Source organism: Bactrocera latifrons, unplaced genomic scaffold, assembly GCF_001853355.1.
Source record: "Bactrocera latifrons isolate USDA-ARS-PBARC rearing strain unplaced genomic scaffold, ASM185335v1 scaffold_86, whole genome shotgun sequence".
Classification (NCBI taxonomy): domain Eukaryota; kingdom Metazoa; phylum Arthropoda; class Insecta; order Diptera; family Tephritidae; genus Bactrocera; species Bactrocera latifrons.
Window position 1 is genome coordinate 176,762 of NW_017537556.1, and position 12,343 is coordinate 189,104.

The following is a 12,343-nucleotide window of genomic DNA, read 5'->3' on the forward strand; positions in this document are numbered from 1 at the left end:
TCTCAAATAATTTTTTTACTGAAACATATATTCCGTTAAATATTGACTGTAAGTAAAGAAAGCTTCAGCTTGTATGAAAAGAAACCGAGCAACTCTATGACTGACAAAATCCGTTCCCAAGACATTCGGGTCTAGGTAACCGGAACGGATCCGGATTTTTTATCCGGTCAAGGAGTGTCAAGTCGACAAAATTTTTACGCTACAACAACAACAACATGATTTAGAAAATATTTATTTCGAAAATATATTTTTGGGAAAATAAACCTTCAATATATTGGTTTGAATCGAACTAAAAACACTATAGACTACAAAAATCATTATGTTTTAAGGTACCTTTATAATGTATATTATTTGATTATGCGCCTAGTTATATGCAACGTTTTTGCAATGTTTTATAGAAAACAATAGCATTAAGTACATTTATTCAGAATGTATACAACAACTACAAAAACTAACGAAACATTTTCCAATTCACAAAAAACGTCTAGCAGTTTTTTAATATAAATTCTACAGCACTTTCAAATTTCTGAACGTTAAGCAATTGTAATAAAACAGTAAACTCACCAAACATCACGGCACATGGACATGCGGCCCGTTTGCAAATCGGTCAGGTACGTGTTATTGAAAATTTCACCTTCTTCATCCTCCATTGCCAAATTGGAGCTGGTCGCCGCATTAGATACAGCCGACGATAGCGATCTCGGCAATGAATTTGTCGCAAAACTGGGACGTTTGAAGTGTACATCCGCAGCGGTCTCTTGCAATTTATTTAGTTTGGTCGACAATATGGCATTTTGCTTCTGGTATTCCAATATGCGATCATTCGTCTTCATTATTTGACCGGAGAGCTTGCGTATATGCTCCTCGTACTTTTCATTCTGCGTACATAAAGTTCAAAAAATTAAGAAAATATGCACGTTTATAATTTATTTATGCGTAAATGCGTCGCCACTTACCTGTGCCTTCAGCACATCCATATCGGCGCGTAAGCTGCTGACTTCGCGATCTTGTTTGCCTTTCATTTTCGTCACTTCGTCGGTGTATAATGTTTTCTGATGACCGAGATTTACGCAAGCAAAACGTAATGCAAACGGATTGAAGGGTGACGGGGAGGCGAGGCGTTTCAATATTTAATGTGGAAAGGCGACCGGAAACGGTCAAATGGAAATTGAGAAACAAATAGAGGGCGCAAAATGAGAATATTTTTTTGTTTTTGTTGTAAAACTTCTAAACAAAAAATTTTTTTAATGACTAACTAAGGATTGCATGGCGAATGACATGAAGTCTATGTATTTGTCTAGACTAAAATTTAAATTTGTATTCGAGGCAAAAAGGATGCAAAAATAGCATTTTAAATTATAAAAAATTAAAAAAAAAAAATTAATTCGCTATTAAAAATATAAATTTTCCTGCTTGTGTAAAAACAACAACTAAAGGGGGAGTAATTAGTTGGTCAACTGACTGTGGGGACATCACAGCTGTACAAAGAGTGTGCTCTGCTTCTGCTAACGGTGCATGCAACACTTCCTCACTTACAAAAAAATATATACTACACAAACACACATGCATAAAAACATAAGTTGGCTTCTCGTTTGTTAAACATTAAAAAAATAATGTTATTAATATATATCTTTCAAAATTTTACAATAACAAAACTAAAACACACAAATAGATAAATCTAGACGCGCATATACATATATATACGTATATATACAGTTTAAGATTAAGTACAAGCTAAAATTCTATAACAATTAATACATGATCGATGCTGAGAGAAATCATCGCGCATGTCACAAGCCTTGGTGTAATTAAGTTACGTAACGTAAGTGGCGCGCTTAGAAAACCGCCGGAGAGTTGCTTTTGATGGACAGCTCCATATCATTGCGCGTCATAAAGATATTGAGCGTGATTGCAAGCATTACTTGCGACATGAATACAACAACGAAATATTTGAAACAGGTGTTGAATCGTTTTTTCCACTTTGTCCGGGTCCCATAGATTTCGAACCTGTGACATTGCGTCTGCGTTATTCGTTTCGAGTTCGTTTTAAGGAAGATATAATGAAAAAAGGAAGAAAAGAAAAACCAAGGTCAGCAATGGCTAATTTCGCTAAAAATGTTGCTTTAAGTAAGTTAAGTTTAGCTTAATTCGTGTATGAAAGTGCTCGTGTTAATGGTGATGTTGGGGATATTGCTCAGTTATGCATTTATGAATTTTATGCTTTGCATGGAAGTATTTTCATGCGAAATACAGTGGCATTTCTTTTGTTTTGTTGTTTTTGTAGCTTAGTATTGAATTTAGTAAACTAAATAGGCTTTTATGTGATCAAATATCTGACGTCTAACAGTATTGAATATTTTTCTGTTTCCAGCTCCGTCCATTGCGCAACAAAACTGATTTACAAATGCACATTTATTTATGGAAAGATGTTTAATTTATGACTTTCTCATAATAAAATCAGTGAATTATGACAAAAACTTCGCTGCACTACTTATTTATGAATTACGCCTAAGAATATGCAAATAAAAGACTAAGAATTCGAACAACCTGCTCAAAAAGATTGTAAACCATCAGTATTATCAGGGAAAGTCCAACGGAATTGTAAATACTATCAGATGCTACCGAGTAACGAGATTTTAAAACCAACCGAACTAATTATATGGCATCTAATTTTTTGAAATTGCATTGATTTTAACAATATCTCATATATTGACCATTATTTAAGATTTTCATTTAAAAGCAGGCGGTCCGCCGACGCCTAATCAATTTTGAATTATAACGTTTTTTTTTTTTTAACGACAGCAAATCATTTGCTATTGCCATATCATCGTCGAAAGATATACGATCCAACGCGCTGAAATTATTAAAATTTAATACCAGAATTCGGAGTCAGTGACCTTAACATTAAGAATGCTTCGTCCAATTTATAGTCGTCATAACCGTCCTGGAAAAATTTTAATCTACAGACACAATAAAAAATGTTCCCGTGCTAGTGAGAGAAATAAGTGCCCGTAGTGTCAAGAATATTACTGCCGCTGGCGCAGTCTCTCATAAGTCGTTCTCAAGCATTGGGCATCATTCTCGTTGTGGCGAATTTTGCCAAAAGATCTTGGCATACATCCTTACAAGATCAAATTGACGCGGTCGTGGCGTTTGGAGACATAAAATGACTCCTCTTATAGCTTTCAGTTTTATTTTTTTCCACTCGCTCTATGAACTCGTAAGATTCAAAAAAAAATAAAGCATATTATCAGATTGTTATCTTCAATGCGATTTAGTGACACTTAAAATACCATTAAAGCTTCCGCTACAAACCTATACAAACTAGCTTAAGACACTTAAGGACTGTTAACAGTGTGATGTCCCTACAATTGGGTATGACTAGAGTACGCAAGGACTTTGCTCAACTAAGGTTACGAAAAAATATTAAGAGAAAAATTTATAGACTACAACACCGAGTGCTAACTACGTACAAATGTGTGTATTGTGCTGCGGTACAACTTACCATTTTGTTCTTCATTTTATCCAACTTGACTTCCATCTCCAGGCGATTCTCTTTGATGCGTTCCTCCGCCTTTTCGGTTTGCTCCTGCAGACGTTGCTTGGAATCGCGATATTTGGCTTGTAAAATTTGATTGTCCACACGCAGTTGGGTATTGGCCTGCTGCTCCGACTCGACTTGCTTCTCGGCAGCAGCCAAACGTTTACGCAATTGCTCCAGCTCCTCGTCGTCCTCTTCATTGCCACAGCGCAAGCTGTCACGCTCCGACTGCAGTGTTGTAATCTCTTCGGCTTTAATGCTTAACTCCTTGCGAATTTGTTCCAGTTGCGCTTCGAGTACGACAACTTTCTCTTCACGCTCCGAACGCAAGTTATTATTTTGCACTTCGTATGCCTTTAACTTGGCACAGGTATTCAAGTGTTCGTTTTCAATTTGCGCTTTCTCCTCCTTCAGCGCGCACATGTCCATCTCGAGGTCGCACATTTGTTGTGACAGCTTTTCGCATTTCTCCTGTGATATCTGCAGTGATAAAGAGATTTTCGATAGTTGATCGTTGATATTGGAATTTTGCTCTTGCAATTGTTCGGCATCGGCTTGCAGCTTATTTGCAAGCGCTTCGTATTCGTTAGCACGTGCCAGCGCTTGTTCGCGTTCCTCAAGTGCGACCTTCAACTTCTCGGCAGTGTTGTCTGCACTAATGGTGTTTTGCAGTTTATTCAGTTGCGAATTGATGGCACCGATTTCGTGATTCAAACGCACATTGCTCGCTTCAGTTGTCTCTAGCGAATAGTTCAACTTTCGTATTTTCTCCTCATTCATTTGACGTATTTTCTCGAGTTTTGTCAGTTTGGCTTTAACATCTGCCTCAGCGGCTTCTAATTGCTTTTTCTCCGTCTCGAGTGTCTGCTTCGTTTGCTCGAGTTGATGCACCTTCGTGATTAGCTGTTGTTGGCTGCGTTCTGTGGCGGCTACGCGCTCTTGCAGCACTTGTTTGTCAGTCTCCAGCGTGCTCTTTTCGCGTTTCAACTTCTCGACACTAGTCTTTGTTGTATTCAGCGTCTCGTTGAGCTTTTCGTTTTCGTGCTCACTCTTCGAGCAACGCGCTTGCGTATCGCCCAACTTGACAGCCATTTTTTCAATACGTTTCTGATAAGCCTCCTGTGTTTCACGCAACTTGATATTCTCAGCAGCCAATTCCTCCTTCTTGCTCTCCAGCGTTTGCAATTGCACACGCAGCAATTTCAACTCGTTTTCGGTGGCGTCCAGCTTACGCTCCAGTGTAGTGGAATTCTGCAAGATATTCTTCACCATCGACTCGGTTGAACTGTGCTGCACGCTGGTTTGTGTGAGCTGTAGACGCAGCTCTTGCAGCTGTTCGACGAGCGTGTCTTTCTCCTGCCTCAAGGCATCGCTGCCTTGTATGAGGCGCGTGACATTTTCATTGGCGCGCTGCAGTTCGTTTTTCACTTCTTGCTTCTCCTGCTCCAAGCGTTCCAGCGCATTTGCGGCGTTCTGGTATTGCTCTTTAACCGCGCTGTACTCGTGCTCGAGCTGTACCAGCTGCGCTCTCAACTTTTCGTTGAAAGCTTTCAAATCATGGAGTTCGTCTTTCAGATGTTCCGCCACGGCGCTTTGCTTACGCTCACCAATTAGTTGCTGTTGCAGCTCGGTAATTTCGGCATTTCGACTGAGCAGCTGATTGTTCAACTTGTCGTTCGCTTTTTCCAGCACCTCAACAGCGCCCTGTCGTTTCTGTTCGGTCTGGTCAAGTTGTGTGTGCAATTGTGCGATATTATGTAGCAGCCCATTTAGTGCGCCACGCAGTTTACCCAGTTGCGTATCCTTTTCACACGCGGGCACCTTTATGAACTCATCGATTAGCGTCTTCTCCGCATCGGCCACTGAATTGCAGTGATTCTCGATCACCGTGATGATTTGCTGCAATATGCCGTCATTATTCTCCTGCTCCACCGACTGCTCGGCAAGCATGCGCATCATTTCCGACAATTTCGTCTGCCAATTATCGCGTTCGTGCTCTTGCTCTTCTTGCAGCCGCTGCAGTTGTGCCTCTTTTGCTGAGATATCAGTTTGTAGCTTAGCGACAACTTCATTGGCATCTCGCAGTTGATTATTGAGCTCATCGCAACTTTTTTCCAATATCTTTGCTTGCTGATCCTTCTCACAGATCGCCAACTTCAGTTGATCGGCTGTCTGCTCTAACGAGGCTAACAGCGCCGACTTCTCATCTTGCTCACGCTGCAATTGTGATGTGAACGAAGCGACATCTTTGCTCAGCCGCTCCTTTTCCTCGCTGACCTTTTGCAAATTCTGCTGCAATGTGGCAATTTGTTGTGTTTGCTTCAAGTTCGCCTTTTCATATGTGCTCACTTGATTTTCGGCGCGTTTCAGCACGGCTGTTTGACTCTCGTACGCGGTTTTCAGACCACTTATAGTGTGCGCCTTCTCCGTGAGTATGTTCTCGAGCTTTTGCTCGGTTTCAAATAACCGCGTTTCACTTGCCTGCAGCTTCACGCTCAATTCACCTTTGTGATCTAACTGTTGCAGCAGCTGCGCATTTAGTTCGTTTAAGGCGCTGTCGGCTTCGAGTATTTTACCATTGACCTTGTTGTGTTCAGCCTTGAAGGTGTCGATTTCATGCAGCAGCGTTTTGTTTTCCTTTACTACTTCATCCATTTGTGCCTCCAAAGTTTTGAGCTTTTCACTACTGGCTTTGCCAACTTGCAAGTGTTCGTTTTGTACTTCTTCCAAGCGTTTAATGCTCTCTTCCAGTTTCTTCTTGACTACGCTACTCTCTTCCATGAGCGTCTTCAGATTGTGTTCCTTAAGGTTCAACTCTTCTTTGGTGGCGGTAAGCTCTACCTGCAGCGCATTCACAACACGTTCGTGCTCAACACCAAGTTCCATCAAACGCACTGTGTGGTCTTCGGTGTTCACCTGTAGCGCATTTTGCATCTCATCCGTGACCTGCTTGAAGGCCTCTTTCAAATTGCCAATGTCTTCCTCGTAAATTTTGTTTTGATCTTCCGCACTTTTCAGCTTCATGTCACTCTGCTCCAATAGCGCTTTGTAATTGGCTTCTACTTCCTCTTTTTCTGTGATGAGATTCTTCATTTGGTGTTCCACAACTTCCATTTTCGAAACCGTTTCGGTGTGATTACAGCTCATATGCTCCAATTTTTTATTGAGTTGCAGTTTCTCCTCCGCTAAGCGTTTGTTGCTGCTTAAGACTTCCGACAGTCTTTGCGCCAAATTAACGGAGGTATTGCATTTTTCGCCGCACAATAGCATATTCAAAGCATTGAATGTCTTAAGCGCCGCACTCAGCTCCGCTTTTGCCTCCTTAAAGTCCTGTTGCAAAAGCTCATTCTCTTTCTTCAGCTTGCCGAAGCTTTCCTCCACCGTATTACGCTCGTCCGTTAGTTTGCGTATGCGTTCATCGCGCGTATTTATGGCCAATTCGTAGTTATGTTTTTCGGTTTTGAATTCCGTTAGGAGCGTGTCAATGCGCTTCTCCAGCTCATCATTCTTCTTGCGCACTTCGATTATTTCCACGCCCAATTTGCCCATTTCGAATTCTTTCACCGTGATCTTATTCTGCATGGCTTCCAGGTGATCGGCTGTCTCGCGCCTGTCGCGTTTGGTGTCTTCATGTTGTACGAGTATTTTTTCGTATTTCTCCTTCAGCATTTTCTCGGTTTTGTCGTGCGCCTCCAATTCATTTTGATAGGTTTTGATGCGATCATTTAATGTTCGTATCTCATCGGTGTTGTTGAGAATGCCTTGTTGCAGTGTTTCTATCTTCTTATGCAGCGTGGCCACCTCGTCGTTCAAGTCTTCGTTTTCCTTCCGTATCGAAGCATTGACTTTTTCATAGTCTGATATTTCATTACCCAGATTTTTAATTTTTGTCGTGTATTCTTGACGCTGTGCGGCACACTTATGCTTGTGCGTGTCATAATCATTGACCAGCGTGTCGAGCCTGGCGACCAACTCGTATTTCTGCTCGGTAATGTTGGCAATCTCCTGTTCGCAACGTATTATCTTTTCTTGCATACGCTTCTTCGCTTGCTCCAGCTCCAGATTTAAATTGTCTACACTTTCTAGTTGTTCCTTCAATGCGCCCACCTCCTTCTCGAACTCTAACAGGCTGCGACTGAGTTCATCGTTACGTCGCTGCTTGGACTGTAGCTCACCTTGTAAGGCTTTCACTCGTCCCTTTTCGTCTTTATAATACGAACCCAGTTGTTCGACATAGTCAACCAAATGATTGAGACAATCGGCTGGCGTGATTTCTTTGTGCTCGTCTGCTCCTCCAATTCTTGTTTCTATGTTGAATTCCTGCGCATGTTTGGTTGTAAATTTTCGTATTAACTCGGCGAAACGTTTATTGTTGCTTCTTAGCGCGCACAATTCGTCGCGTAATTCAGAATTTTCGTGTTCCTTCTCGCGCAACTGCACATCGACCACGGAGCGTGCGAGATTTTCCGGACTACTTGAACTTCCATCAGTGGGTGGCGAGAATGAAGCATCCAAATAATCAGGACGCGAATTATTCCCCGTTGAACGCGTCTCATTTATAAACTGTTCCAGTTCCAGTTTGTTTTCACTTAAACATTGTATGGTGAACTCTTTTTGCTGTTAAGAAATAAGTGTACACATATATATTAGATTTCAGGCAAAATATGTATAAATAATTAGTATAAGTACCTCGAGTTCAGTAGTAAGCTCATCGACTTTCAGGTCCAGCTCTGTAATACGATTCATGCAAACCATTATTTGTTTTTCAGCATGATCAAGCTGTAAGATAAAATGTGCATACAGTTTATAACAACAATAAAACAACAGAACAACAAGTGCGTACGTTACCTTCTCCTGAACCAAATTCTTTTCCTCCCTTAGATTTCCCAGCACCTCGTTGAGTTTTGCTATTTCGGTTTCCTTTTGGGTCACTTCTCTGCATAAACGACGTTTCATCTAAACATTCATTACCAAAGCCATTTTTTGAAATAAAAATATAAATAAAATGAAAATAAAAATAAATAAAAAATATATAAATAAAAAAAAATATATATATACAAATAAAAAAAATATATATATAAATAAAATGAAAATATAAATATAATATAAATTTTACAACGAAATTTATACTGGGCTRTTATGGAGTAGCCGAGAGTAAAATAAACTGAAAACAACTAAATGTAGCATTACCTGTTCTCCATCTTTATTTTTTGGGGAACTGCTTTCTGTTGTATTTTGCGTGAGTATATCGTTTTTTAAATCTTGAATTGTTTGGTGCAGCTTTTTATGATCTTGATCTGTAAGAAATAGTAAGCGTTCAGTATTTGAATTGTAACAAAGCTCAGTTGCACTTACTTAATTTCTTCATCTTTTCTTCATTTTGTTTTATTTGCACTTCCAGCAGCCCCTTTTCGTATCTCTCCGTCTCCAGTTGTGCCTATTTTAAATATTTAAAGATAATTATTATTTAATTTCCATTCAATATTTTATGCTTTATACTTACTCGCAAATTATAGAGCTCTCGTGTTCGCTCCTCCAACATTGCTGATTTTGGGGTTGGCGGTACAATACGTGGACTGCTATTGCCTGCAGCATAGCGTGACGGTCGACATGGTGAATCTAGACGGGGAAAAGCTGATGACGAAAAATTATTGGTGGTACCCGTTGAGTTATTGCTGCTGGAATGACTGTCACTTGTTGTACCCGGTGAATTGTTACTTCGCGAAGCTGTACCAGCAATAGCTTGTCGCAGCTTTTCTCGGTTTATGGACTGGCAATCAATTAACTCATTGAAGAAGGCAGCAATATTTCGTTGGTTGTTTACAGACAATCTCTTACAGATGTCATGAAAATTTGTTTCTGGACATTTTACACAACAAAAATGTAAAAATAGGGAATAAACATAGATATACTCTGTTGAACTGATAGTATTTTCTTCGTCCAGTAGGGGAGTATAATCGGCATATTGGTCTGAAAAATAAGAAAGTAAATACTTATAATAATAGTAGATATATTCTCGTTTGCTTTCAATATTACCTATTAAGAAACTTATTACGTTGTCTTGTGATTCTGACTTTTGTAATAAATTGTGATTTAAGCGAAAATTTCTATAAAATTCGTCAATATCTGTCTGTTCCAAGCTGAAGTAATTAGCGGCAACAAAACCGCATTCAGTTACCTACGAGTACACAAGTAAAGTTTGTGTGCTATTAGTTATTACCATTTCAAAATTTTATTGACTTTATTTATTACTCACCCAATGCAATAGGACTTTTTTCCAATTTCTCACATCCATTGTAGCAAAATATTGGCTTTGCTCCTTGTTTAATCCGTATCGTTCCCTATGACGTCTTTTTGCCTACCTGGCTCACTTGGAATTTCTATTATAAGAAAATTTTGAATATATATTTCTTCACAAAACCACAGCACAACAGCAATGACAAACTGTAGAACGAATATACATATAATAACCGATGATTTTTAAATCCTAGTATTGATATATTTTAGAAAAAAAAAGATTAATTCACTAATCGTTCTTTTGCCGCGTCTTTTCTTTTTCAAAATGTCGCAGTTGATTAGTTTCCTTCCCACTCTGCGCTTTCTGTTTGTTTATTTACAGTTACGACCTTTAGCGGTGATGAATTAACTATAATAACTTCCAAAATTAACATAATCTATTTGTCATGATAATTTTTCGTAAAGAAATCTAAAGTTCATAAATTTTAAGATTGAAGAAAAAACGCAACTGCCGTTAACTATTGCTTTCGAATTATTTGACATTTCCTACGAGACAAAACGACGCACGCTCGGCTATTTTGTTTTTGTACGGTGGAAATAACAGGGCTGCATTGAATTATTATAAATATTTTCCATAATTTAATTTTATATATTTAAAATATACTTATTATCTCTTCATTATTACAATAAATTTATTAATAATTAAAATGACATAAATGGAATTTCATTTGTAAAAATTACTATTACACACGATTGAAATGGGTAGGGTACTCGTTTTCTTTTCTGCATTTATCTTTATAACATATCTGTTTAATTTCTGATAGTTTTACGTCCCACCAATCGGCATCAGCTGATTCAACAGCGTGTAAGGAAATAAATAAAAACAAGTATGCCCGAAGAATTTTTGGAGCCACAAGCCAAATTGCAAAAAACTGCAGATGATGACAAAAACAAACTGGTAGAATGTGAAACAAAATTGCATGGGCCTGGAGAAACCCCACCAAATCCTCTAAGCAAAAATCAATTGAAGAAACAAAAACGTTTGGAAAAGTATGAAGAATTCAAAAAGGCTCGTCGTGTGAAAGAACGTGAAAGACAAAAGCAAAAGCGACTTGAAGCACAAGCTCAAGGATTACCCATTAGAAATGGTCCTTCACGGAAAGAGCTTAAGAAGCGTCAAGCTGAGGTTGATAAACAAGAGTTGGGCAAACTTAGTGTAGCAATTGATTTAGACTACGATGAATTGATGCATGACCGCGACGTGGCGAAATGCATAAAACAGTGTCTACGTATTTATACAATAAATCGTCGTTCAACATGTCCAGGACAACTTCACCTAACTGGTATTAAAACTGGCGGTCGGATTCACAATAGTCTTAAACGAAATGATGGCTGGGAAAATTGGCATTTGAAATATCATTTTGATTCAACACATTTGGAAGTTTTTCCTAAAGAGAATATAATATACCTGACATGTGAATCGGATACTGTGCTAGATGGTATTGAGGAGAGTAAAATATACATAATTGGAGGTTTAGTGGATCACAATCATCATAAGGGTCTGTGTCATAAACGAGCAATCGACAGCGGATTACGCACAGCGCGTCTTCCACTAAACGAGCACGTGAATATGAAAACACGTGCAGTACTTAGTACATTTCATGGTAAGTTATTTGGTTACCAAAAATGACGATATATTTAACGATTTTCAAATAATTTCAGTGTTCGAAATACTCTTGCGGGTTTCGGAAGGAAAGTCGTGGACTGAAGCCATTATTGAAACGTTACCTGAAAGGAAGGGTGCTAAACCTAAACTTAATTTAGAAGAGGCAGAAAATCATTTGAATGACAATTAAGCCGAAAATACTGAAATAACTGCTGATAACATTTGCGATTAAGATTGACGTCGTAATGAATTATGTAGCAAAAACTTTTTCCACACAATATTACAAATGTTTTGAATGTTATAAGCAAATATATATATATCTTGGCTGTAAAAAGGTAGAATAAAAAAGTTAAAAGATTTTTTTGTTAAAACCTGGTTATTGCTTTATGTTAAAAGAGCATTAACGCATAGATTTCATGGAACAGTACCACTAAATGTGCATTAGATATTGGATTTATATTCTAAAGACAACTCTTTCGTTATATATTTTAAAATTCAGTCTACCGCGTTAAAATGCCTGACGCAAAGTGAACCAGAAATTCTATGAGAATTAGACATTAGTAAATAATTTAGGATCGGTTGGCTCCCGTAGGGAATGGTTTACAAACCATTGTGAATATGAGTCTGAAAACTGTTCAAAATAACAAATAATAATTTTAAAATAGATTTCCAGTTTCAGTTAGTAATTATTAATAAGATTGCATTGTATTTAATAGTATAAATATCTCAAAAAGAATATTATTATTGTGAACTCCAATGAGTTAAGGAAAACATTTACATATCTTGATATATCATGTGCATATATCGGTGTTAAGAAGGCATTACTAAATTTGAAATTTAATGAAAATGCAACTCTGTTTGTAATGCACCGGCTGATGCAATTTTCCTTCTCCCACTCA

The 12,343-nt window shown here is 38.3% G+C and overlaps 2 protein-coding genes across 3 annotated transcripts in view; one reads left to right on the forward strand and one right to left on the reverse strand.

Annotated features, from left to right (window-relative positions):
- The window catches only part of LOC108977267 (major antigen), a 16,194-nt gene extending 5,891 nt beyond the window's left edge, over positions 1-10,303 (reverse strand). Inside the window, exons 1-11 of one of the 2 annotated variants that reach the window (XM_018946880.1) lie at positions 10,003-10,303; positions 9,798-9,921; positions 9,578-9,719; positions 9,045-9,511; positions 8,897-8,978; positions 8,732-8,838; positions 8,390-8,497; positions 8,231-8,320; positions 3,506-8,158; positions 957-1,052; positions 565-878 (exon numbers count right to left, since the gene is read on the reverse strand). In XM_018946880.1, the coding sequence (XP_018802425.1) occupies positions 565-878; positions 957-1,052; positions 3,506-8,158; positions 8,231-8,320; positions 8,390-8,497; positions 8,732-8,838; positions 8,897-8,978; positions 9,045-9,511; positions 9,578-9,719; positions 9,798-9,836 (6,098 nt within the window). In that variant the 5' untranslated portion in view covers positions 9,837-9,921; positions 10,003-10,303. Of the gene's footprint in view, positions 1-564; positions 879-956; positions 1,053-3,505; positions 8,159-8,230; positions 8,321-8,389; positions 8,498-8,731; positions 8,839-8,896; positions 8,979-9,044; positions 9,512-9,577; positions 9,720-9,797 lie in introns of both variants that reach the window. The other variant, XM_018946881.1, reaches the window with a different exon arrangement.
- A 330-nt stretch (positions 10,304-10,633) lies between these two features.
- Positions 10,634-11,773, forward strand: LOC108977269 (tRNA methyltransferase 10 homolog A). The gene is made up of 2 exons (XM_018946883.1): positions 10,634-11,442; positions 11,501-11,773. The coding sequence occupies exons 1-2, from the start codon at positions 10,668-10,670 to the stop codon at positions 11,632-11,634; spliced, it is 909 nt and encodes a 302-aa protein (XP_018802428.1). The 5' UTR covers positions 10,634-10,667; the 3' UTR covers positions 11,635-11,773.
- The last annotated feature ends 570 nt before the right edge of the window (positions 11,774-12,343 follow it).

Bases quoted from the DNA above. Each gene is read 5' to 3' on its own strand.
- LOC108977269 (XM_018946883.1), top strand. From the start codon at position 10,668: ATGCCCGAAGAATTTTTGGAGCCACAAGCCAAATTGCAAAAAACTGCA. The intron at 11,443-11,500 runs GTAAGTTATTTG...AAATAATTTCAG, and splicing joins AGTACTTAGTACATTTCATG to TGTTCGAAATACTCTTGCGG.